Source organism: Mirounga leonina, unplaced genomic scaffold (genome assembly GCF_011800145.1).
Source record: "Mirounga leonina isolate KUSES-001 unplaced genomic scaffold, KU_Mleo_1.0 Mir_174, whole genome shotgun sequence".
NCBI classification, from domain to species: Eukaryota; Metazoa; Chordata; class Mammalia; order Carnivora; family Phocidae; genus Mirounga; species Mirounga leonina.
The window spans coordinates 49,600,380-49,628,175 of record NW_023270451.1 but is presented as its reverse complement, the minus strand read 5'-3'; the positions used below and the strand labels follow the sequence as shown (position 1 = coordinate 49,628,175).

General features: G+C 35.2%; 1 protein-coding gene across 4 annotated transcripts in view; it reads right to left on the bottom strand.

Moving 5' to 3' along the window:
- The window catches only part of SEPTIN7 (septin 7), a 121,404-nt gene that overhangs the window by 85,540 nt on the left and 8,068 nt on the right, over window positions 1–27,796 (bottom strand). For 2 of the 4 annotated variants that reach the window (XM_035020902.1, XM_035020898.1), the window contains exon 3: window positions 1,692–1,794. In XM_035020902.1, the coding sequence (XP_034876793.1) occupies window positions 1,692–1,701 (10 nt within the window). In that variant the 5' untranslated portion in view covers window positions 1,702–1,794. Of the gene's footprint in view, window positions 1–1,691; window positions 1,795–2,775; window positions 2,815–15,763; window positions 15,769–27,796 lie in introns of those variants that run through there. The other 2 variants (XM_035020897.1, XM_035020900.1) reach the window with 2 other exon arrangements.

Here is a 27,796-nt window from a genome sequence, read left to right as displayed (position 1 = left end):
GCTGACTTAAATCTTTTTCACCTGGAAAAATGTCAGAGATTTTGAACCAAATATCTGGCCTTGATCCCCAGATATTATTCTACTAAGTATATGTTCAAGAAGTTATCCTTCGAACTAAAATTTTAATATCAAAAATTTTTTTAAATTGTTATGGTGCTCCTAACAGACCTAGAAACTTTTCTTACAAATTACAAAATGATCTTATATTTGTTTACAGTTTGTCATTTAAGATCATAAATGTTATATATGTAAAGGTAAGATTTACTATTTCTTCACATATAATGATGTTAACTGCCCTACAAAAGGAAAAGTATGTTCTGAATGTTTTATCCATCTATCTATCTAGACCCACCTCTGCTTCACAGCAGCAATTTGCAAGCTGGGTATACTACGCTTCTACTCAACCAGAGACGGGCAAATTAACCAACTCTACCAAACATCAAGTTTGCAGACTTTGTACCATGTTTTAACTATTTAAACTATCGTAACAGAGATATTTCCAAACAACCACAAAGTGACCATCAGGTAAAATATTCTGGTCAATTGATAAAATATTCTTCCCTTCAATGAAGGAGTATTTCAGAGTTAATTCATTTAATCTAATTCAACACCCAAATAAAAACAACAGGAGCTGAGTGTAATTAGCAAAAATTAATGAACACTACAAAAAAGACCCAGCATCAACTCAATTGTCTTTGTCAAGGACAGTGAATCCATTATCCTGTCTTTCACCTTCTTAAAACATATAGAGAAACACAGTTTCATCCTCAGGATTTACATTCTGAAGTCAGCCTATATGAGGTGAAAATATTATACATTTAAAATTACTACTCTTATATATGATATACTGTTTCTTCAAATATAACAACAATGGTACCAACATACAGTCAAAATAACCTTCGACAATCTCTTAAAATGGACTTCATGCAGGGTATGGTGTTCACAGGATAAAACACATAAGAAAAATGAGACTGAATTAGAGAACAAAGCCGTATTTCACTCACTACAGAGCTTATACTCATTGAATGAATTTCCAGGGTAATCACTTGCATGATTATGAACCTCTACCTCACCCTTCTTTCTCAAATTCAGAGCATGTATGTTTAAGTTAAATGCTCATGTGATATGACTCCACTACAGTATATAAGCCAGAGAACAAAATTATCCTGTAATAAGTAACCACCAGACACTATTTCCTTTTGTAGCATTACCAATTGAAGAGAATTTCTTTATAGTGTTCTATTCCTCTACCACCCCCACTGCTTTTCAACTTTTACTTAGTTTCTAAAATTGTGCCACCTTAAAAAAAAAAAGAGGCAAGAAAATATATAATTCCTATCATGCCACCAAGTTAAACTTTAAGATGTATTCACATAAGGGGTACCTGGGTGGCTCAGTCGGTTAAATATCTGATTTCGGCTCAGGTCATGATCTCAGGGTCCTGGGATGGATCCCTGTGTGGAGCTCCCCACTCAGTGAGGGGTCTACTTGTGCCTCTGCCCCTCCCCCCTGCTCATGTGCTTGCATGCGTGCTCTCTCTCTCTCTCTCTAACAAATAAAATCTTTTAAAAAAATGTACTCACATAATAAAACACGATTCCTACAGTCATTCAGGCTATTCTTAAATTCATTGAGATGATTAATAACTTAAAACTTGTATCAAAATCCAATTTTAGTAAAACATATCTTACCCACAACCATAAGTGTGAATTCAAACCCTCTCTTCACTGATTTTCTGTATACTTGATTTGGGAGATTTGCAAATCCCACATAGCCTTCAAGGTTCTTCTGTTGCTGAGAAAAGCAAAAAGGGCCAAGTTATTCATGTATCAACAAAAGTCTTCTGTCACACATTTCAAATTCCCGTCAATAACCTATTTTAGAAAACTATACAAACTATTATTCAAGGCAAATCAAATAGATTTTATAGTGTTACCAATAAAAGTATTAATTGCAACAATAAACAAAATGAATTAGGAATATGAGTGATTTGACAATATAATGGTCAATTATAAAAACACATGGGCAAAAAGTAAAAACTAAAGAAACCTGCCTCAGAGCAAAGATTTCAACTTACAATGAGTCAATAACAAGACTCTGACCAATCAGCTAAAAAAAAAAATAACAATAAAAAATAAAGGGTTTTTCATAATAAAAAATTCAAATCCCCTTATAGTAAGAACTCTTTTTTTTTTTTTTTAAGATTTTATTTATTTATTTATTGGAGAGCGAGTGAGAAACAGCATGAGAGAGGAGAGGGCCAGAGGGAGAAGCAGGTTCCCCGCTGAGCCGGGAGCCCGAAGTGGGACTCGATCCCAGGACCCTGGGATCATGACCTGGGCCGAAGGCAGTTGCTTAACCAACTGAGCCACCCAGGCGCCCAGTAAGAACTCTTTTAATTATCCCTTTGCTCATACTAATTATCACAGGTATGAATTCCTTGAAATTTGTCTACTTATTCATGAAATGAAATCAAATGTTGAGTTTAAAACAATTTTCTCATAAATTCTTAAAACTCTCATAGTCAAGGCCAATCAGTAAACAATATCTTTCAAGCTATTAATACCAGGTCCAATTATGCCATTTCAGCATTTCAATTGATCCTGTTGCCTCCCTCATCAGGGACATCAGATTTATCCATATTTTAAAGAAAATCGGAATTCAGTTTTCTGCATGGTTTTTGATTCTTTGATGACCTCAACAATAATTTCATGAGTAATTCAAAGAAGCCTACTTTTAAATTGGTGTAGTAATTAAATCTGACTTTTAACTTACCCAATGGTGAGAAAAACTGTCCATAGTTCAGACCATCTGAGTGAGTAGTCTTACTGGTTAATTTTACTTAGAGGTAGGTCTTAGTCATCATTAAAATACAATGGCAAAATATTCCTAAGAGGTACATATTTCTCTTAAAAGTTTTTGACACATTTAATGTCTCATTAAAAAAAAAATACTCATGAGATCAAAGATTAACTCAACACACTTGGATTTAACAAATAGCAATCTGCATTCCTCACTAGTATCACATGTAACAAAATATTCCATCCACCACCTTTTAGCCTTTTTTTTGGGATTCATATAAACTAATCTTTAAGCCAAATGCTGACAGGATAACCAAGCCAATTAAATGGAAAAGCTAGTTTTAAATACTAACTAGGATACTGATCAGAGTATAGTATTTTAAAACCAAATATTTGAAAGCCTACTATGTATAAACTAAAAATATGTATTAAATTTAAGGCTTCCTTAGCTCATATTTCATTCAACTGTAAGTTAAATTTAAGTTAATTTAGACTGAAAACATCTCTGTAAAAATTATCTCATATACTCACAGCTACTTTGTAAAGAACACATTTCCATCATTCCAGTGTTCCAGATTCCAACAGAACAGATCCACAGAACAGTAAATGAGGAATTCCAAGAATTGTATATGACACATTCAGTCCAAACAGGAAAGGCAAATCCATTGGAACATAGCAAAAAATAGAGGGAAAAATGAAAGTTACTTGCATGTAACTCAACAAATTAGAAATAAATTACAATAAAATAAGGACAGACTTTATACATGTCAAAGTAATACTTTTTTTGTGGGATGTAAGTCCCAGTGAGTTTTAATTAATGTGCAGCAGCTCTCCTGAAGACCTCTTATCTTTTTATAAAAACCAATTACTATGCCCTGCACTTAAAGTTTTTTTAAAAAAATGGTAGAAAAGCTGTCAAGTATGAAGTTTCAGCAAGGTATATAGGGACTGAGTTTAAAACCCAGGGAAAAAAATGCAACTTTCATACAATTTTGCTTGGTCAATCCCTGAATTAAGACAGCCCATATCAGATAAATGCAAATGTTTTAGTTAAAAATCTTTATACACTGCTATATTTCAAGTTCTACTGATTAAAGTTCAGAATTGGAAGAAATACAGACTTGTGGATACAGGAAAGGGAAGGAAGCTAAAGATAGCAAGCAACAAATGGGAAGATGAAGTTAATGTGAGCTGTGAAAACTGAAAGGCAACCAACGAAGCACAGAGAAGAAAGTAGACTAACTTTGGACACAATGTCTGTGAAAAGTGTACATCTATATTTTACATTGACATAAATCTATGAGTTATATCACAACCTGGAGCAGATGATGATATTCAAATGTCAACTTCACAGAGGCCTGCCCTGACCACCCTATCTAAAATTACAACTCCATTCTCCTCCGCACTTTGCTGCAGCTTTATGTTTTTCTCCTCAGAACTTTTTTTTACCATCTAACATATATTTTACTCATCATATTTATTGCAATCTCCACCCTACTCCATCTCCAACTACAATGTGAGCCATCAAGGTAGAAATTAAATAAATTACATAAATTGTGGCATCAAAAAAGAAGCCACCATCTGGGAGAGTTGAAAAAGTATCAGGGAGAGTATTTTAGGTTGCATATTCAAGGACCGCTCCAAACAAGATATGAGAAAAATGCCCGAGAGTATGTCCCTGTGTCTTATTCATTGCTTTACCCTCAAGTCCTTGAACAGTCTTTGGCATATAGTACAATATTGGGAATGAATTAAGAAAAGGGGGGAAAGATGTCTAGGCAAAAGGCTGGGACCTAAAGTGGAGATGAACTTAGTACTTTTAGACCAAAAAGAAGGTACATGAACTACAATGAAGTAAGGCGGTGGATCAGGCAGAAAAGTGATAGAAAACGAGGTCAGGGAGGCAGGCAGAGGCCAGATCATGTGGGACCCAGCCAAAGTAAGAAATTTGGATGTTATTTTAGGCATGATGGGAAGCCACTAGAGAGTTATACACAGGCAAGTGACCTGACCTGATTTGTGTTTTAAAGATAGCTCTCACGGCTAAGAGAAGAAGTGGAGATAAGAAAACTAGTAAGGAGCCTACTGCAATAGTCCAAGAAAGAAAGGGTATACTGAATTTAGATGGTGTGGATGCAAGAAGAGATAAGAAGGATTCAGAATATATTTTGAAGGTAAAACTGCCAGGACATTGCTGATGCACTGGATGTGACTGGTGAAGGAAAAACAGACCAAGATAACTCCTACTTTTTGGCTTAAACAACTCAATGGAGTGGTATCTCTAAGGAAAAACAGGAACAATGGGGGGGAATAAAAGATTAGGTGGTGAGGGCCCAAATCGTCAAAATCATAAACAAGTTTGAACATGTGAAGTGTGATGTGTCCATTATACATTCAAGAAGGCCAGTAGGCAGTTAAATACGTAAGTCCACAAAATGCAGGGTTGGTTGGTGCTGAAAACATAGATTTAGGAATCATAAGCATATAAGTAGTATTGGCAGAGGGTTGGATTCTCGGGGAGAAACTACAGATTATGGGGTCTAGCCACACTCCTGGAGCACTCCAACACTGAGCTGTGAGGCAGAAAGTGAGAAAGATCAGTCAGCAAGAAGGAACACCAGGAATGGCTCAAGGTCACTCAACTGTGTTAAATGCCACTGAAAGGTCAAATGAAATACCAAAGACATAACCATAAAAATAATGTTACTGGTAACTTTGGATAAGAGCAGTCTCAGTAACATAGTCTGCAATGAGTGAGTAGGTTGAGGGTACACAATTATTTGCACATAAATATTATAACATTTTAAATAATTCTGTTTTAAATTAAATTATTTTAAAATTAAACACATTACTTATCAGCCCCCTATAATTATTTCCCAGAGGGAGAAAAACATGTCCTACTCATCTCTATATTCCTAGCAAAGTGCTGATACATGAGAGCTATTTTAAAAAGCTAAATGGCTAAAATATATACTTTCAGGAAAATTCCTTCTAAGGAAAAAAACTGTGTCCAAAGATCAAAAAAAAAAAAAAAAAAAGACTTTGGGAATATACCAATAATATAACATGGGTTGACTAAAACATATAGACTTTTCACATTTCATAAGAATCATTCCTTACCCCAAATTCTAAAATCAACCATAGTCTGTAATTCAGAAGACTTAACCACCCACTGATTCTTTTCCTGGCCAAATAAAATGTTCACAGTACCAGTGTGAAATGTAATCTCTGGATAAGAAACATTATTTATAGATGTGAATGATATAACTGTGACACTTATAAGCATGTGAATATAGATAAAAGTATATTCTCATGCAGGCTTCTACCAAAATACCTTAGGGTCTCAAAAGTGTTACTTGATTTGAAATATGAGTTACATAAGAAAAAACAGTTATCAAAATTTTTTTTTATAAAAAGATTATTTATTTGAGAGACAGAGTACAAGCGAGAGAGTACAAGCAGGGAGAGCGGCAGAGGGAGAAGCAGACCTCCCACTGAGCAGGATGCCCGATATGGGGCTCCATCCCAGGACCCCGGGATCATGACCTGAGCCTATGGCAGCCGCTTAACCAACTGAGCCACCCAAGTGCCCCCAAATCATCTTCTCTAAAGGCATATATTTACAAAAATCTTTTAGTTACTATGCCAAATCTCTATGGCAAAATTCTTATTTAAGAAAATCAAATCACAACAATTCACTGCTTGTTATTTCACTGTCTGTGGAAAAATCAACTTAAATACAATATCCAGTAATCTCAGTGTTTAACTTACTTAACCTTATTTCTAGAAATCAATTATATTTGAAGAACAAGATGCTTCAAGTAAGTTCCGACTGATAGATTATTGGAACCCTTAAGAATACTTCACCTTCTCTTGCCATTTGTTCCGATTCCAAAGAATAAAGTTATGAAAATCTTGGCATCTGAAATCCATTATCGTTTTTAAAGGTCTGAACATTAATGTGTTTCAACAAATTTTCCAGAAGAGAAAAGCAGCAATTTATTTTGAAAAATGCCAAAAATACATTTCCATAACAACAACAAAATCGAGCAAGGGGAATTGTAACAGAAAGGAAACCTGGCAAAAACCAGAATTTGAGGAAAATTAAAACATACCCACGCTACATGTACTACAAACCTTCAACTTCCCTCATCTTTACAAAATGAGACATTCAGCCCCAAATTACCTTAATATCACCAGAATTCTATTCCTCCCCTTAATAACTGCAATTAAAAAAAAAAATCAGGCTATAAACATCCAAGCTTTTTATCCATAACTTTAAATTTCAAAGATAAACATTTGGTCTCTTCCTAATTAACTTCAAGTTCAATTTGTGCCCTTTGGAATTTAAAACATACATATATTGTACATTGTTTTATACATGGACAAAAATAATTTTCCTTCTTGTAAAATTTAAGCAATTCTAAGTACAAAAAACTATGCACTACAAAAGGAAAGGTTATTGATACATAATTTTATCTGTCTACTCCTTAGTATTCTTAAAAGTCTTACATCGTATACATAGATATAACTCTCCAGCACTTGCTTAGTCTTACATAACCCAATGGAAAAATTAAAGAATGTCACCATTTAAATGTTTTAAATATTTTAAGTATAACTGGTATAAAAATACCTACATTCCAGATTTAATAACAAGAACACTAAAATGTTACAAGATTACAAGGGTATGTCCTAAATGTTGGCTTTAATGTCCCCTCACCCTAATTTTTTTGAAGAGTTCATGTCTTAGTTTGCCTGCCCTCAGCTCCTCCCTTTTCACTGAGATGAGCAATTATGTACTGATGAAACCAACTTTTATTTTCTCTATTCTGGATTCCTAGTTAATATGCTTAAAATATTTTAATATTTAAATCTATGAATATATGTAAGAATAAGATGACTTATAATTTAAAACTTTTTTTTTCTTTACTCTGAACCTGGAATCTAGATCTCTACGTATATAGAATTACTCTCTCACTCAATCAACATAGTTACTGGACCTTCACAATGTATGTACTAGCAATTAGGTACACAAAAATTAATAAAAACAAGATCCCTACTTATGAAACTAAGAACCTAAGGTCAGGTAAGTTAGAAGGCAATTATAATAACAGTGATAAAATACTATGATCTAGGCAAACATGAAGAATGGCTATGAGAACAAAAAAGGCAGGGGGAGGGGGAGGAGCTTGGTTCTATTCTTAGGTCAGATGCTTCAGATCCTGAAGGACTAGCAGGTCTTAGTCTGATGAGAAATGTGGGTAGGTGCTGGAAAATACGGGTCTCAAGCAAACTAGTTGGTAACTGCAAAGGCTCAAAAGCAAAAGGAGAGCATGATTCTCTATGGGAACTACAAATTTAATACATCTTAGTTTCAGCGTCTGGGAGCTACAGCATAGGAAACTTAAGCAAAAGCCAGATCATGAAGGATTTTGTTAGTCACACTAAGGATCTTAGATTAGACTTCATCTTGGGCGCCTGGGTGGCTCAGTTGGTTAAGCGACTGCCTTCGGCTCAGGTCATGATCCTGGAGTCCCGGGATCGAGTCCCACATCGGGCTCCCTGCTCAGCAGGGGGTCTGCTTCTCCCTCTGCCCTCTTCCCTCTCGTGCTCTCTGTCTCTCATTCTCTCTCTCTCAAATAAATAAATAAAATCTTAAAAAAAAAAAAAAAGATTAGACTTCATCTTGAAAGCTTATGGAGATCATTAAAGGACTTTAAGCATAAGAATGCACAATCACATTAATTCACATGCAGAATCACATTCTTATTTTAGAAAATTACTACTAACAAGAATATTGAAGATGAACTATAAGTGTTCTCAGAATGATAGCAATCCCAAAAGCTGGTGCAATAACCCAGGGAAAAAAATTAAGACTTGAGCCAAGAAAGAAGTGAGGATGAAGAGAAACAGAAGCTAAAATTCAACTGTCTATTAAGGTAGCCACTAGCTACACGTGGCTATCAAAAACTGTGAAATTTAGCTAGCCTGAAATGAGATGGGATGTAAATGCAAAATACATGCCAGATTTTGAAAACTTAGTATGAAAAGAATTTTGAAAAATATCTTAATTTTTATAGTGACTGCATGCTGAAATGAAATTTTAGTCATATTGAGTGACATAAAATATGAACTAAAGTTAATTGCACCTGTTTCTTTTTACTTTTTAATGTGGCTATTAGAAAAGCTTAAATTACATATATGACTTACATTAATTTCTACTTGACAGTGCTAGGTTAGATATTAATGAGATGAATTTACAGGTCTCTATAACTAACCCGGGGGGTGTTAAGATTGAGATTTCTGAATTTAGGTTTGAACAACTGGATTACGGTGGTACCAATCATTAAAAGCAGGAATCACTTGAGTTTAAGGTGTTAACTGGACTTTAGAGAGACAAATGTCTAGTACACAGCTTGCATATATAAAAGTTAGAAGTTCTAGAAATGTCTGGGTGAAACAGATAAAACATTTTAAACCAACACTTAAATGGTAAGAAGGCCATGGGTATGAATCCAAATATAGTACACGAAGTAGGAAGCAGGCCAGAACCAACACTAACATCCCACCACCTACACAAATCTAGAAAAAGATGAGCGAGAAAAAGAATGAGGAAAAAAGAGGTTCCTAGATGCAGTTTAAAGAGATCAATTATAGTGGCCTTTTCCAAGAAGTGGTCAACTGTACCAAAAGCTCTGGAGTGATCAATATAGATATAGAAGAATCTACTTACTATCAGGGACCTTTGTCAGAACAGGGGAAAGATAGAAGAAAAATGCATATTGGAAGTAAATAAACAGTGAATAAATGCAGGGAATGAGTATAAACAATTCTTTCTGAATGCTCATCTGTGCAGAGCAATAAGGTAGAACCTGGAGAATAACAAGGGGTCAAGGGAGGGTTTTAAGAGAAAAAAAAAAGATAGTTGCATCCATTTAAATGCTAATAGAAAAGATCAAGTAGACAAATGGCTGAAAAAAGGGTAAGTCAGGATACAATGTTCTAGAGTGAGGGATGAGGTTTTCTCCAAGGGCCAAAGACAAAATCATGTACTAATTCTAAGGAGAGGAGGACCAGAGAATATTAAGAGGTAACATTTGAATGAGCAACCACAAGAATAGAGAGAAAGACTAGGAGTCCGTAGGAGACAGCCAAGCAACTCTATATGCAGGTTAAGGCTGAAGACCACAAATCTGTGTGAATGTATCCCAGAAGCCATAGAATCTTTTTGTCCAGTACCAATCTGCAACTTCAGTACAGCAAACAGGCTGTACTTACTGAAACTCTTATTTTGCAGAAAGTGTGCACAAAAGTACAAGGAATTACAGGAGCTGACAAGTATAGCTGAAGTGATTCAGTGAACAAAATGAAAAGGGTCAAGGAAGAAAGGTAGGAAACAAGGAAATGAGAAAGCTAAAAGAATGTGAACTTGTGGTTAGAACAGGCCATACAATTAAAATTTTAGAGGTGGAACAGAAGTTCTAGATGATAACTACATGGGACCGTTAAAATGATGGCCCAAGCACAACCCAGAAATTGTGAGGCTAAATTACTGAATTAGTTGTACACATGGGCACTAAAAATGCCCCAGAATGATGACAGAGCTTGGGGAGGAAAGGAAAACTAAGTGTTTTGTGCCATCTTGATGAATAAATACAAACTGGCAAATTTAAAAAGTGTGAGAACATGCTGCTGTTAAACAGCATAAGCTTTAAAGAAGCAGGGCTTTTTTTTAAAGGAAGAATGGTCTAGAGTCTAATCAGCACTGCCTTATAAAAGTATAAAATAAATCACATATGCAATTGTAATTACCCCACTAAACACATTAAAAAACTAAGAGTAAAAAGAATTTAACTTTAATAATATGTTTTATTTAACCAATGTATATACAACACTATTTCAACATACAATCAATATAAAAATTATTATGATTCATTTCACATATTCATTGCTCTGCATCCTTTTCTTTTGTAGTAATCTTTGAAATACAGCACACTTCATTTAGGACTAGTCACATTTCAAGTGCTGAGGATCCATGTGGTTAGTGGCTACTATACTAGATATAGATATAGAACATTTCAAGGATATAAAACATTTCCATCGTGCCAAAAGATCTCCTGGAGCACAAAATGAAATGAATAATAGTACCCAGTACCGGGTTAGGATGCTGGCAAATAAGCATCTCCTACATGACTGGTGGAATATAAATTTAAACCATTTGCCTGAAGAGCAATCTGGTTTTGCAGACCAAAAGCGTAAATTTTCGTGCTCCCAGACTCAACACATTCCACTTCCACACATTCATAATTTTGAGAATATATTTAAGATTTAGCTATAAGAACATCTAACAAAACACAGTTAATAAAAGTAAAAGACTGTAAAAACCATGTCCCCAAAACAAGTGAAAGAAACAATATATCATGGTATTCCCATATGTAAAAATACCATACATTATAAGTTTTAGAAGAATAAGCATGACAGATAACATTATATTAAGTGGAAAAACTGTTTTAGACAGCTGACACAGTACTATGTACCTTTAAACATTCTCTTGTGTGCACACGGAAAACAATTAAAAGGATAAAGACTGGAGTGACAGTAAAGAAACTGACAGGGTAAAGATCTCAGAAAATTCTCTCCTTCAAAAGCAGTGAGAAAACTCAAAATCAACTTCTTCAAAACTCTGGAAGTTAACAAAAGTCTTGCAGCCATCCACAGAGCACTTATCCAAAATAAGGGGGCTGAATCTGGGTAACTTGCCCATTCTCATCTCCCCTCCCAGCTCCACAGTAGCCTTGAAAACCAACAGCACACAATCATGGCAAAAATCAGCATCTTGACAGCAACTGGATGAGGCAGGACAGGCTCTTTTGAAGCCCTATTCCCAGACAACTATCATTATTTGGCCTGTCTGGTGTTGCCCTAGAAGACTCCATAAATAACCACAAAGATAACCAGAGATTTCAGTGACAACACATAGCACAGAAAGCAGAATTTACAGAAAGTCACCAAACAAACAACAAACAGCAATAAGAAACCCTGGAAGGAGATCTGAGCAAAGTTGCCATGTTGTATTATTTAAAAGATCCAGTTTTTAACAAAAAATTATGAGATATGCAAAAAACACAAGAAAGAATGTCCCATATACAGGGGGGGAAGCAATCAATAAAGACTATTTCCTAAGAACACCAAAACATTAAGCAAAGGCATATTTTTCTTAAATACGTTCAAAGAACTAAGGGAAACCATGTCTAAAAAACTGAAGGGAAGTATGAGAACAGTGTTCACCAAACAGAGAATGTCAATAAAGAGACAAGAAAGCATTAGGGGCGCCTGGGTGGCTCAGTCGTTAAGCATCTGCCTTCGGCTCAGGTCATGGTCCCAGGGTCCTGGGATCGAGCCCCACATAGAGCCCCTCATCGGGCTCCCTGCTTGGCAGGAAGCCTGCTTCTCCCTCTCCCACTCCCTCTGCTTGTGTTCCCTCTCTCACTATGTCTCATTTGTATCTGTCAAATAAATATATAAAATCTTAAAAAAAAAGTATTAAAAAGAACTAAATATTCTCAAGTTAGAAAGTACAACTGAAATGAAACTTCGGTAGAGAGGCTCAATAACATATCTGAGCTAGCAGAAGCAGCAGCAAATCTGAAGACAGATCAAAATAACATTAGCCAGTCTAAGGATTAAATATTCAATAAAAAGGCATATATTGGCTGAGTAGATTAAAAACCATGATCCAATTATATGGTGCCCACAAGAAACTCTTTTTAGAATCACAGACACAACTACCTTGAAATAAAAAGGATTTAAAAAATAAAAAGAGAGCTGGAGTGGCTCCAACACACACGTTAAGACAAAATTGTTACCAATTTTGGATCCTTAATACTGATTAAAGGATCCTTAATACTGATTAAAACATCAATTTATCAAGAAGGTATAACAATTATAAACACATATGCCCCTAAAAACAGAGCCCCAAAATACACAAAAACTGAGAGAATGGAAGGGAGAAATAATACAATTCAACAATAATAGTCTGACTTCAATACTTCACTTTCAAAAATGGGTTAAACAACTACAAAGAAGATAAATAAGGAAACAGAAGACTTGAACACAGCAACTAGACTTAACATATGTAGAACACTGCACCTGAAACCAGCAAAATACATTCTTCTCAAGTGCACATGAAATGTTCTCCAGGACAAACCATATATTAAACATCTTAGTCTCAATTTTAAAGGGTTGAAATCAGCTATTGTGGATAGTCTTCTTATACAAAAGAATGAAATTATAAATAACAAAAGGAAATTTAAAAAAGTGACAGCTGTGGAAGTTAAACATTACACTCTGACCAATGGGTCAAAGAAATCACAAAGGAAACTATAAAATTTGAGATTAATAATACTACTATTTTAAAAAAGCACAACATACCAAAACTTGTTGAATGCAGCTAATTCAGGGCCTAGAGGAAAAGTTATAGCTATAAATGCCTATGCTAAAGAGAGAAGATCTCAAATCAATTACCAAACACTTAACCTCAAGAAACTAAAAAAAGAGCAAACTAGATGCAAACCAAACAGAAATGAAGACTAGGGCAGCAATAAATAAAATATGTAACAAACATAATACAGAAAAAATGAACCAAACCATAAGTTGGTTCATTGAAAAGACGAAAATTTAACAAACCTTAGCAAAGACTAATCAAGAAAACAACAGAAAACACTCAATAATGAAATTCAGAATGAAACAGGGCAAATCACTACTAACCTTACAGGAACAAAAAAGATTATAACGATAAACCTCTGAATAAGTGCATGCCAACAAAGTGAATAACCTATAGAGAATGAAAAAATTGCTACAAAGACACGAACTACCCTAAACTGGCTCAAGAAGAAAAAATCTTAAGTCCTATAAAAAAATAAAGATGGGGCGCCTGGGTGGCTCAGTCGTTAAGTGTCTGCCTGCCTTCAGCTCAGGTCATGATCCCAGAGTCCCAGGACCAAGGCCCGCATGGGGCTCCCTGCTCAGCGAGGAGTCTGCTTCTCCCCCACCCCCTCTCAAATAAATAAAATTTTAATTAAAAAAATAAATAAATTACATTAGTAATCAAAAACCTTCCCACAAAGAAAAGCCCAAGTCCAAATGGTTCCACTAGTGAATTCTACCAAGTGTTTAAAGACTGCTCAATCCTTCACAAACTAATCCAAGAAACAGAAGAGGACAGAACATTGCCCTGTTTTACCCTGATACCAAATCAGACAAACACATCAAAAAACAACAACAGACAAATGCCTTTTATATACGTGCAAAAACCATCAACAAAATACTGGCATACCAAAACCAGCAATATAAAAAAAGAGTATACACCATGACCAGTGGAATTCATCCACTGATTGGTTCTTCATATGAAAATTAACCAATGTAATACACCATATTAAGTAAATAAAGCAATAACAATAACAATAAAAAAAAAAAACCACATGATCATCTTCACTAGACACAGAAAAAGCACTTGACAAAAAATCCAACACCCTTTCATGATAAACACACTTACCAAACAAGGCATAAAAGGGAACTTCCTCAACCTCATAAAGCATGTCTAAGAAAAACCCACAGCTAACATCATACTCAGAGGTGAAAGACTAAATGCTTTCACTCTTCAGGAACAAGGCAATGATGTCTAGTGCCACTTCTACTTAACACTGTTCTGGAGGTTCAAGCCAAGGTACTTGGCAAGAAAAAGAAAAGGCAATCAAGTCGGAAAGAAGAAGTAAAACTATCTCTATTCACAGATGACATGATCTTATAAATAAAATACCTTAGCAAATCCACTAAAACACACACACACACACACACACCATGAACTAATAAAGTTGCAGGAAACAAGATTAACAAAAACTTACATTTCTGTATGCTAGCAAAAAACCTAAAATGAAAATTAAAAAAAATTCATTTTTAATATCAAAAAATAAAATACTTAGAAATAAATCTAATAAAAGAGCAAATATTACACACTGAAAACTATAAAACACATCAAAAAACTAAAGATCTAAGTAAATGAAAGCTCTTCTGCATTCATGGATTAGAAGAATTTCATTATTGAGTGTTTTCTGTTTGTTCAGATGGCAATATTCCCCACACTGAAAGTCCCAGTTGGCTTCTTTGCACAAACTAGCAAACTAACTCTCTAATTCATGTGGAAATTCAAGAGACCAATAGCCAAACAATCTTGAAACCATACAAAGCTAGAGGAGTCACACTTCCTAGTTTCAAAACTCATTTACAAAGTTATAGTCATCAAAACGGTGTGGTACAATTGTAAGGAGAGATGTACAAATCAACGGTGGCAATACACCCTTACATTTTATGGTCAACTATTCTACAAGGTTGCCAAGACAACTTAATAGGAAAGTGTTTTTTCAATAAAAGATGGTAGGATTACTGGATATTCATATACAAAAGAAAGAAAATAGTTACCCACCTCACACCATGTACGAAAGTTAATTCAAAATGGATCAAAGACCTAAATATTTGTAAGATCTAGATCTATAAAACTCTTAGAAGAAAACAGTTGAAAATCTTCATGACCTTGAATTAGGAATGGTTTCTTAAATATGACACCAAAAATAATACATCAATAAAAAAAGGTAAACTGGATTTTCTCAAAATTAAAAACATTGTGCTTCACAGAATACTGTCAAGAAAGTGAAGACAACCCATGGGAATGGCAGAAAATATTTGCAAATCATCTATCCAGTCTGTTCTGGACTTATATCCAGAATATGTGAAGAATTTTTACAACTAAATAAAAAGGCAAATAACCTGATTAAAAAATGGGTAAAGCATTCAAATAGACATTCTTCCAAAGATTTATAGAAGTTGCCAATAAGCACACAAGGAGATGCTTAACATCATTAGTCATTAGAGAAATATAAAATAAAACCACAATGACAGCACCTCACAGCTACTAAGATAATTTAAAAAGACAATGTCAAGTGTAGACAGATGTGGAGAAACTGAAAACCTCATACATTGCTGGTGGGAATGTAATATACCACAGATACTTTGGCAAAGAGTCTGGTAGTTCTTCAGAAAGTTAACATACAGAAACCCTTTGATCCAGCAATTCCACTCCTAGGTATATATCCAAGAGAACCAAAAGAGTAAGTCCACACAAAAACTTGTATTTAAATGTGTACAAAAGCATTATTCACAATAGCCAAAAAGTAGAAAGAACACAAATACCCACCAATGGGTGAATGGATAAACAAAATGTAGTATTATCAATCTAATGAAATACTGCTCAACAACAAAAAAGGAACAAAGTACTAATACATACTACAGCATGGATGCATCTTGAAAACATCATGCTAAGTGAAAGAAGCTAGTCACAAAACACCAAATACTGTATGATTCCATTTATATGAAATGCTCACAACAGGCAAATCTATAGAGATGGAAAATGGATTAGTGGTTGCCAAAACCTGGGAAGCGGAGGGAATGGAGTAGTAATTACTAATAGGTACAGGGTTTCTTTCTCTGATGAAAATGTCCTAAAATTAGACAGTGGGATGGCTGCACAACTCTATGAATATGCCAAAAACAACAGAACTGTACAACTTAAAGGGGTGAATTTTATGGCACATGTGAATTACATCTCAATAAAGCTGTTATAGCAGGTATGTAGTATCTATAATACACTACCTTTCACATATAGCTTGTGTATTTCCTTCGTGCAAAAAGATAGGAAGAAACTAATAACATTGGTTACCCATACAGATGGGTGGAAAAGTGATAGCGGGGAAGGAGAATAGGGTAAAAGAGATGAGAGGTGGGATGGATACTTCTGGACATACTGTTTTACAGAGTTGACTATTAACACCATAGTAATATTTCAAATATCCCCCCCAAAAAAAACCCAAATCAGGGCGCCTGGGTGGCTCAGATGGTTAAGCGTCTGCCTTTGGCTCAGGTCATCATCCCAGAGTCCTGGATCAAGCCCCACATTAGGCTCCTGGCTCAGCGAGGAGCCTGCTTCTCCCTCTGCCTCTCCCCCTGCTCATGCTCTCTCTGTATCTCTGTGTCTCAAATGAATAAATAAAATCTTAAAAAAAAAAAAAATCAGCCAAGATGTGAGAAGAGCTCAAAATGGACTTGAAACAGTAACAAATGAAACAAACTGTATTTCAAACGAATAACTCCACTGAACACGGTAAGGAAGGAAGAACACAAGTATCTTTGGAAAACAGTATTTTGACTACAGAGTTTAAAGACAAAAGAAGTATACACAAATACTAGTCTACTAAGTATATCTATAACAGCAATTCTGAAACTACAGTTATATATATATCAGATATGTACAAATATGCAATAAAATGTGGATGAGGGCCAGGTTGTTCGATGTTGGAGAAAGGACTCACAAATAAGGGGGGGAAAAGGCTAGACTGAACCTTATGTTAGTGCAGGGTTTCTGGAATCTGAAGACAAAGTATCAGAGTAGTTCAGAATTATAAAAGAATTGGTTTATCGGTATGAATTCATGGTTTTTAATATACATACACACATATATTTATATATACACATATGTATAAATATGGGTGTGTAAATGTATATAAATATACAATTTCCTAGATCTATCTGCTCCAAACACCTAGAAGCAATGACAGCCTAATAGCAATGAACACTTCCAGTGCTCAAATCTTGGTTTCTAAATACTATTCTCAAACAAAAGTAACTTGGTACTCTTTGGAAAAATGACTGATTCCAGGACTTAGGAAGGAAAAATACAAGATGAACCAAAAAGTAAGGAAGTGCTCCCAAAAACTGATAAGGCATGTTGAGATGAATAGGAGCCAACTTGAAAGAGCTACCAATGGTCAAATCCAGGACAATTTGAGCAACAAAAGTGATAAAGTTAATTTCATATGTCCATACCAATATAAATAAATAACTGAATAAATGAACATGAGACACAATAGCTCTTTCTTACAAAAGAATTCCAATTCAAAAAAGGTAGCATAATGGAAACAAAATTATATTAAAGCTAACAGCACAGTAATAACTGTGACAGGCAAAAATTGACAGTGGATAAAAAGTATAATGAGAAATAAGTTATCTGAATAGTTCAACAGAAGACTAGTATCTAAAATATACAACTCATTAAGAGTTGTATAAAAAATATACAACGGACCAAAGATTATAACAGACCTCCAAAGACCTATGGATGGCAAAAAAGCACATAAGACTCTCAATGAGTCAATAGGAAAATGCAAATTAAAATCACAATGAAGTATTTCCAATTCTACTAGAATGACTAAAATTAATTAGAGTGACCATCCCAAGCGGTGCTGAGTATGTAAAGCAACTATTCTTATACACTGTTGATGGGAACGTAAAATGTTACAACTATGTTGGGAAACAGTTTGGCAATTTCTTTAAAAGTTAAGCACAGATCTACCAATGACTTAGCTTAAGTATTTACCCAAAACACATGTAATCATGTGCCACCATCATTACAGCTTTTTCAAAAGTTTACAAAGAAAAAAGCCAAAAGAAAATATATCCAAATTTTAACATAGGTTGTATTTTGCTAATTGGACTCGGAAGTAATTTGGTTTTATACTATCTTCTATGTTCCAAGTTTACTATTAAAGAACTTGAAGCATTTCCATTAAAACAAAAAACAAAAGGATCACATAGAAAGAAAATGAAATAATGTTAACCACAAGTCAGTACGGATTTTTATTTTTAATAAGTAAATCAAATGTTTTTTATTTTCCATTTCTGACAAGTTCATTAGACTGCAAAAGAAGAAATTATAGGAGATAATTCTCGCAAGATTTCAATCACGATGTGAACTTGAGCAAGGCGGAGAAACAAAGGCTGGAATACTAATAAAATAAGGTGGATTAAGAGCTGACAAGAAGTATGTCAACTTCCATAATTATACACCACAAGGATCCATCCTTAATTAAGCCCAGATAACATTATTCTACCCCTTGATGAAAACATAATGCTAACACTTGTCAAACCTGCATATGATAAAAGCTGAAAAAGATAACAAATACTTTATATGACACACTCAAAATCCAAATGAAATTTAATATGGAAATATATGGATACAAACCATGTCCTTTTTCACCACCCTGAACTGGAATCTGAAGACAAAGTTTCAGATTAGTTCAGAACTATAAAATGGACCTGCAAAAATAGGAAGCCAGTGGTGGAACACATTTCACCTATTAACAAGCTCCTCTTAAAAAAAAGTGTTGAAGAAGCAAGATAAAACAGTAGTGCAGGAGGAAAAGGTAGAAAAATCTTAGTTGACATTATGCTCCATAGGTCAATAAGAAACTAAAAGTCACCCTAAAACGTAGTTTAACTCCTTAACAAGTTTATACAGCATGTACAAGACAAAAGATTTATTCTGATCTGTAATTTTAAGATCAAAAGATACTCAGTTCCTTATCAAAAGGTAAGTGAGCAGGGATATGTACCGAATGAAGACAGTTCAGAGGGGAGTAACAACAATGGTTGGAGGTATATAACCCTGTCATAAAGAAAATGTAAAGACTAAAAGTCTCTACAAAAGACTCAGAGAAAGTTGTATTCAGACTATTAAATAATAATATTAAAAAGAGAAGTTAGACTTACTTTTTAGTCCCAAGGAGTAAAAGAGAACTTCTGAATACAAATATAAAAGACAGATTTCAGATATATACAAAAATAGGAAGAAAAAATTAATGGTGACAGCTATTCAAAGATAAAATGTGCTTCCTCAGAAGGTAGTGAGTTTGCAACACAGGCTAAACCAGCTCCATCCGTTAGAAATACAACACAAACCACACATGCAATTTTAAATTTTCCAGTAGCCACATTTTAAAAAAGTAAAATTAATTGTAATAATATATTTTAACTCAGTATACTCAAAACATTTCAAAATATAATATAAAAATAAATCATGTTATATTCTTTTTTCAAAGTAAGTATTTTCAAAATCCTTTGTGTATTTTACCTTTATACCAAATCTCAATTCAGACTAGACACAATTCAAGTGCTCAACAGCCATGTATGTTCATGGTTACAGTACTGGACAGGGCAGGGTTGGACAGCCACTTGACAGGTATGCTGCAGAGGAGGAAATTAGGGCACTTTCTGCATAATTAGATTAAATAAATTGATCCATCTTCCAATCCTGAGATCTTGTAAAAATATCAAAAAAATAACAAAAGTAGTATCAAAAACATACTCAAAATTTTCAAAAGATTAACTTTATTCCATTTTAATCCGTCACTGTTACGCTTTTTACACTCATGACAGACACACATATACACACACACAAAATCTGCATTTTACTAGAATTCATTCTGAACACAACATAGCAATTTCATCAAAGAATTCAAATTATTTCAGTATATTATCTCCCAAACTAGCTTCTTAAAAGACATCAAAGCCATTTCTTGTCAGAATACCAAATCCCATGACTCATAAAATGTTTAACTGATATTCATCCTAGTATTGCTTACCTAATAAAAAGAAATCAATAAAAATATTATCCAATTTTTTAAAAAACTTTCTAGAGCTTATCTACATTACAAACCATATAGGAAAATAGAAATTTGATTCCTCTTATGGACTGAATTGTGTCAATATGTTGAAGCTCTAACTACAATGTGACTACTATATTTGAAGACAGGGCATTTAAAGAGGTAATCGAAGTTAAAGGAGGTCTTTACAGTAGAGCCCCAAACACATTCAACTGGTGCCCTTATAAAAAGAGGAAGAGATACCTAAGACATCTCACTCTCTCTTCACGAACAAAGGAAAGGCCATATGAGGACACACTGAGAAAGCAGCTGTCTGCAAGCCAGGAAGAACCTTCACAAGAAACCAAACCTGCTCACACCTTGGACTTCCAGCCTCCAGAACTGTGAGAAAATAAAAGTCTGTTGTTTAAGCCACCCAATCTGTGATATTCACCCAATCTGTGGTATGATAGCCCTAGCAGAGTAATACAGTTCCTAAGAAAGTACTTTTTAAAAAAATTGTATTGCAGGGGTGCCTAGGTGGCTCAGTTGGTTGAGCATCAGACTCCTCATTTCAGCTCAGGTCATGATCTCAGGGTCATGGGATCAAGCCTTGAGTCTGCTGGCTCCATGCTCAGTGGGGAGTCTGACTGAGATTCTCTCTCTCCCTCTCCCTCTGCCCTTCCCCCACCACGGTCTCTCTCTCTCTCTCTCTCAAATAAATAAATCTTTTAAAAAATTGTATTGCAAACCAAATTGTTTACTGTTGAAATTACTCATAAATTATAAATATATCTGTTAAATTTACCCTACAACCGAAGATTTTAAAAGCCTGCCTTAGTGAGCTACTGAAGTAACCAAAATAATTTGATATCTCAAAATTTTAAGTTCTATTTTAACCCATAACCAATGCCTTCAACTTATACTTCATTATAAAAAAGAATTCTATTCAAGATCAGTACTATATACACAATAAAGCTAGAGAGTGGTAGGGAGCTCAAAAAAGTATGCCACACATCACAATACTGCAAACACTACTCCACCAACAATAATTAAACATGAACAATAACTGATAATACATAAAAAACTGTGCTATTACCTACTAAAAACGTATCTTCTAGGCGTTCAATGAAAGGGAAGGATCATCAAAGATTCAGATAATTGGGAAAAATCTCCCTGAATGAGTAGTTTTGAGCTGGACCTTCCTTAATGGATGGATGGGGCTTCAAGGTAGATAAGAACAGCATAAGCAGAGGCAAAAATACAAAGAATATTATTCAATCTGGGTAGAAGAAAAAGTCCAACCAAGGAAATCCTAAAATGACTGCCTAAGTTTTTAATGACAGAACACATAAAAGAATAATAAGGCAGTACAAATATACCTAGAAATCTGATTTCCAATATCTGCTGTAACTTAGAACTACACTCTGGTAGTAGTTCTAAATTACTGGAGGGTAAATTACATAATCTTTCTGAGGCTTAGACCAGGATAACATCTTTATGAGGTTACTGCAAGGTATATATGAAATATTTGGTACTTCACATATAATGAGTATAATAAATGCTGGTCATTGTAGTGGTTGTGCAATAGATGACAGCTATTATTAAGGCCTCTGGACTTTTATCTTGCAGATAAGTGATTCCCAAACTTGGCTGTAATCTGAAGCATCTGGGAAGCTTGATAAAAAACAGATACCTGGGCATCAGCCTAGAAGTAGGGGATAGGAATCATGCTGATAATTTGTTATATGGACTCCACTAATAATGAACTATACTTAGAACACCCATCCTTCAATCAAAAAACAATGGAATCTCCCAGCCCTACCCAAAAACTTTGAACAAAGATTCCAATTAAAGATGTTTCCATCAAGCATAAAACTCCTCTCTTAACTCCCTTAGTCCTGGCCAGCACTAATGTTGATGGTGTGTTTACCTCATATAACATTTTGTATCTGCACGTCTGTGGTATTATTTCTGCATTTCCTCCACGTTGACCAAATATTTAACTTTCAATAAGTTAGGGGCTGCAACTTCAGAAAGTCTAAAATTATTCCAAAATTTCAAAAAAAAAATTACATCTGTGTAATTATCATTTTAACAGCACAGCACAGCACCCTGGTCAAACACAAACTTAAGTATTTTTAATGGGTCTGCTTGCCAGTTAAGTCATTCCAGTTATCTTTCTGGCTCACAGCTGAATTTAGCATCTCATAAAGTAACTCCTAGTTGTACTGTATTAGACCAACTTTAACATTCTAACACAAATTCCAAGACAGGACATACTACAGTTCTATCTAGGATCACTAATTTCATCCCTTCATGCCAAGTTCTCATGTCTCCAAACTTACACTAGAGAAATGTTACTCAATTCACCCTTCTCAGCAACAAGAAAAGTAAGACTACAAGCCATCCATTGAGAACTAAGGTCTTTGCAAATTATACAGTGACTATATAAAGAACTTCTGCAGTTCTTTTCTATTTGCACATTTTATACATCCATGGAACAGGAATCATTTCCACTTAAATTTCTTTCCTTTTCACTCAGCATATTAATTCTACAGATTATAGCTGGGAACCAGAAATGGAAATCTAACTTCATGCTTAACAGATAGCAGACCTTCAATAAAGAAATGAACCAAGAAATAAAAACAGAGCAACTAAAACACAGAGATTTGTAACAGTAAACTAGATAGCTACAGACTCAAGGACAGAAGAAGGTAGGTACATCCATGAAAGGAGAAATATGTGAAAAGCTATACATTGTTAAAAAACAAAAACTACTCCCATATTGCATTATTTAATAGCCCCATAACGCAGAGCATAAAAACAAATGTTCCTGATGGTGACTTTAACAAATTCAGTATATTCCACTGAAAGTAGGGAAGCTAATCAGTTTATACGTAACAAATCCCTCTCTCCAAAATGTAAGAAATGTAAATTGAAACAAGTTTAAGGAACTAAACTAACAAATACCCTAGGAAAATAATGGGAAGGCAGAAGGTTTGTTTAAAGATACTCTTTCAAACACTTACAATTCTAAAATACTGAAACTACAAAATGTCTCAAAATAATAAAATGGCTACACAAATCATGATACCAACATTGTAGCACTATATACATATTAAAATAACCTGCATACAGATTAATATACCAAAAACTATATTAAATATTAAGTGAATAATATCTTGGTTTTGTGTAAAAATTTAAGAGTTTACAGAGTACTTTTACTTATATTACCTCATAATATATAATTCAGAGTTTATGAACTCTGGTTCTTCATCAAAATTATCTAAAATACTTAAAATGCAAATTTCTGAGCCCCACCTCACAGCTAGTGAACTAATAAGCTTCCAAGGGTGTTAAGCATTGGAAGTGTTTTCAATGTCTGACCAGAGTGAAGAACCACTAACCACTAATACACCACTAATTACAACCATGGAAAAAATATGTAATTAAGAAAGAACACAAATTAACCTTCAGCAATTGAAATAACTTAATGGCTTTTTTCCTCCTTGTAAATTTGTTTGAATTCATCATAAAAGCAACTACGCATATCTATTAAAACTTTTTAAAATTAAAAACGATTCATTCATTACTGAAAAAAATTTCCTTGTATAGATCACCTCACATCCCAGAATGCTACATGTAACAAATTTTTACAATGCTACATGTATTACCCTGGTTACTTTAATAACAGCATAAACAGAAAGCACTAAGATAAAATTACTATGAAGATTCTGCCTCCTTTGCTGTGCAGAAGCTTTTTATCTTGATGAAGCACCAAAAGTTCATTTTTGCTTTTGTTTCACTAGCTTTTGGAGATGTATCTTGAAAGAAGTTGCTGTGGGCGATGTCAAAAAGGTTACTGCCTATGTTCTCCTCTAGGATTTTGATGGATTCCTGTCTCACATTGAGGTCTTTCATCCACTTTGAGTTTATCTTTGTGAATGGTGTTAGAGAATGGTTGAGTTTCATTCTTCTGCATGTGGCTGTCCAATTTTCCCAGCACCATTTATTGAAGAGACTGTCTTTTTTCCATTGCATGTTTTTTCCTGCTTTGTCAAAGATTATTTGACCATAGAGTTGAGAGTCCATATCTGGGTTCTCTATTCTGTTCCATTGGTCTGTATGTCTGTTTTTGTGCCAGTACCATGCTGTCTTGGTGATCACAGCTTTGTAATATAGCTTGAAATCGGGCAACGTGATGCCCCCAGCTTTTTCTTTTTCAACATTTCCTTGGCGATTTGGGGTCTTTTCTGATTCCATACAAATTTTAGGATTGTTTGTTCCAGCACTTTGAAAAATGTCATTGGAATTTTGATTGGGATGGTAGTACAGTGCTCTGGATAGCATAGATATTTTAACAATGTTTATTCTTCCGATCCATGAGCATGGAATTTTCTTCCATCTTTTTGTGTCTTCTTCAATTTCTTTCATGAGTGTTTGGGACTTCATCAAGATAAAAAGCTTCCGCACAGCAAAGGAAACAGTCAACAAAACTAAGAGGCAACCCACAGAATGGGAGAAGATATTTGCAAATGACACCACAGATAAAGGGCTGGTATCCAAGATCTATAAAGAACTTCTCAAACTCAACACCCAAAACAATAATCAAGTCAAAAAGTGGGCAGAAGATATGAAAAGACACTTCTCTGAAGAAGACATACAAATGGCTAACAGACACATGAAAAATGTTCATCATCATTAGCCATCAGGGAAATCCAAATCAAAACCACATTGAGACACCACCTTACACCAGTTAGAATGGCAAAAATGGACAGGGAAAGAAACAACAAATGTCAGAGAGGTTGTGGAGAAAGGGGAGCCCTCTTACACTGTTGGTGGGAATGCAAGTTGGTACAGCCACTTTGGAAAACAGTGTGGAGGTTCCTCAAAAATTTAAAAATAGAGCTACCCTATGACCCAGCAATTGCACTCCTGGGTATTTACCCCAAAGACACAGATGTAGTGGAAAGAAGGGCCAGATGTACCCCAATGTTCATAGCAGCAATGTCCCAATAGCCAAACTGTGGAAAGAGCCGAGATGCCCTTCAACAGATGAATGGATAAAGAAGATGTGGTCCATATATACAATGGAATATTACTCAGCCATCAGAAAGGATGAATACCCAACTTTTCCATCAACATGGATGGGACTGGAGGAGATTATGCTAAGTGAAATAAGTCAAGCAGAGAGAGTCAATTATCATATGGTTTCACTTATTTGTGGAACGTAAGGAATAGCATGGAGGACATTAGGAGAATGAAGGGAAAAATGGGCGGGGAATTGGAGGGAGAGATGAACCATGAGAGACTATGGACTCTGAGAAACAAAACAGGGTTTTAGAGGGGAGAGGGGAAGGGGGACTGGTTAGCCCGGTGATGGGTATTAAGGAGGGCACGTACTGCATGGAGCACTGGGTGTTATACGAAAACAATGGATCGTGGATCACCACATCAAAAACCAATGGATCGTGGATCACCACATCAAAAACCAATGATGTATTGGTAACTAACATAACATAATAAAATTTTAAAAAATAAAAAAAATAAAAATAAAAAGATTCTGCCTTCTCTTATACACATAATGATCTCAGGCAAAGTATTTATAGTATTCGCTATAATTAAAAATACATACCAAAATCTTCCTCAAAAAGAAAAGAACTCTAATTACAATCTGTATGAACATTTGAACATTAAGGATACAAAATGTTATTCATGTAAAGAAACACTAGTGTGACCCTTGGTGTGAAAGAGCTATTGCTATGAAATATATCAGTAGAAATTTTAAATAAGTAAACATCTTAGTACTCTTAAGAAATTGGAGACCCCAGTCTATCTAACTTTGAAGGACACTGAAGTTTCACACAAATCATTTTATTCCAATTTCCTTCAACTCTTCTCACCAAACCACAAATACAAAGTCTTAAAAAAAAACAGTATCAACAGGAGCACCTGGGTAGCTCAGTCGGTTAAGCATCCAACTCTTGATTTAGGCTCAGGTCATGATCTCAGGGTTTTAAGATCCAGCCCTGCAATTGCTCTCCACTGGCCACGGAGCCTGCTTAAGATTCTCTCTCTCCCTTTCCCTCTGCCCCTCTCCCCAACTCTTAAAAAAAAAAAAAAAAAAGGTACCAACAAATTTACTGACCCAACTACAGTATAGCTTTTGATCAATATGGTGGATTCAGTTAGTAAATGTAAAAATTCAAAGCAGAAACGAATAAATTCACAATCATCTTAAATTTTTATTTTCCATCCTAAAGGTCTCTCCTAGTATTAAAACTACCAGACATGCATACTTAGATGTTCTCCAGGCCTCTCAATATCATGTTTTAAATTACCTATTTCAATATATGATACCTACTAATCACCCATTTACTCAGGTTCAGATATTCTGGGCTCATTACTCCCCACCTACATCCCCTCACAACCATCCCCTTCACTTCATGTCCCTTGCCACTACCCTAGTTCTGTCCTTCATCTTTTTTATATATTTTTTAAAGATTTTATTTATCCATTTGAGAGTGAGCATGAGTGGGGAGGGGGAGTAGAGGGAGAAGCAGATTCCCCACTGAGCAGGGAGCCCAACACGCCAAGATGGGGCTTGATCCCAGGACCCTGGGATCATGACCCAAGCCAAAAGCAGACGCTTAACCGACTGAGTCACCCAGGCACCCTTGTCCTTCATCTTTTAGTCCTAGGATTGCTATGTTAACCGCCCTCAATTCGCTGGCCCCACCCTGGTGTTCTAGCTATCCCTACTGGAATTATCATCATGATGTTCATGGTTACTATTCTTCTCCTTTTAAAATCCTTCAGTAAAGATTTTTTTTTTAAATCCTCAGCACAGGACACCAGATCTCTACTTACCTGTCTAGCCTCATAAATTACCATGAGTTCTCAGCCTAGAGTAAGTATCCTTCCTCCTCCTCTGCCTAATCACTCTTATCTACCCTTAAAGATTTACCTTTTCCAGTTCAGAAAAGGTATCCTGCTCTGTATTTCCACTGTATACTCTATATACCTTAAAATCCTATCACAAATGATTTACTAAGTAAATGCCAGGTAGGGAAAAGTGAACAAAACACAGTCCTTGACTTTAAGAAACTTAAAAATGAAGGCAGAAAAGTAAATAGTCACTTGCCATATAGTCTGATAACTTTTTTTTTTTTTAAAGATTTATTCATTTCTTTTAGAGAAGGAGAGAGAGGAGGAGCACAAGCAGGAGGGGCAGGGAGAGGGAGAGAGAATCTCAAGTAGACTTGGACAGCAGCACAGAGCCCAATGCGGGGCCTGATCCCATGACCCTAAGACCACAACCCGAGTAGAAACCAAGAGACAGATGCTCAGCTGACTAGGCCACCCAGGTGCCCCATGATAACTTTTTTTTTTAAAGCTAACATCTGCTCTTGGGGCATCTGGGTGGCTCAGTTGTTAGGCGTCTGCCTTCGGCTCAGGTCATGATCC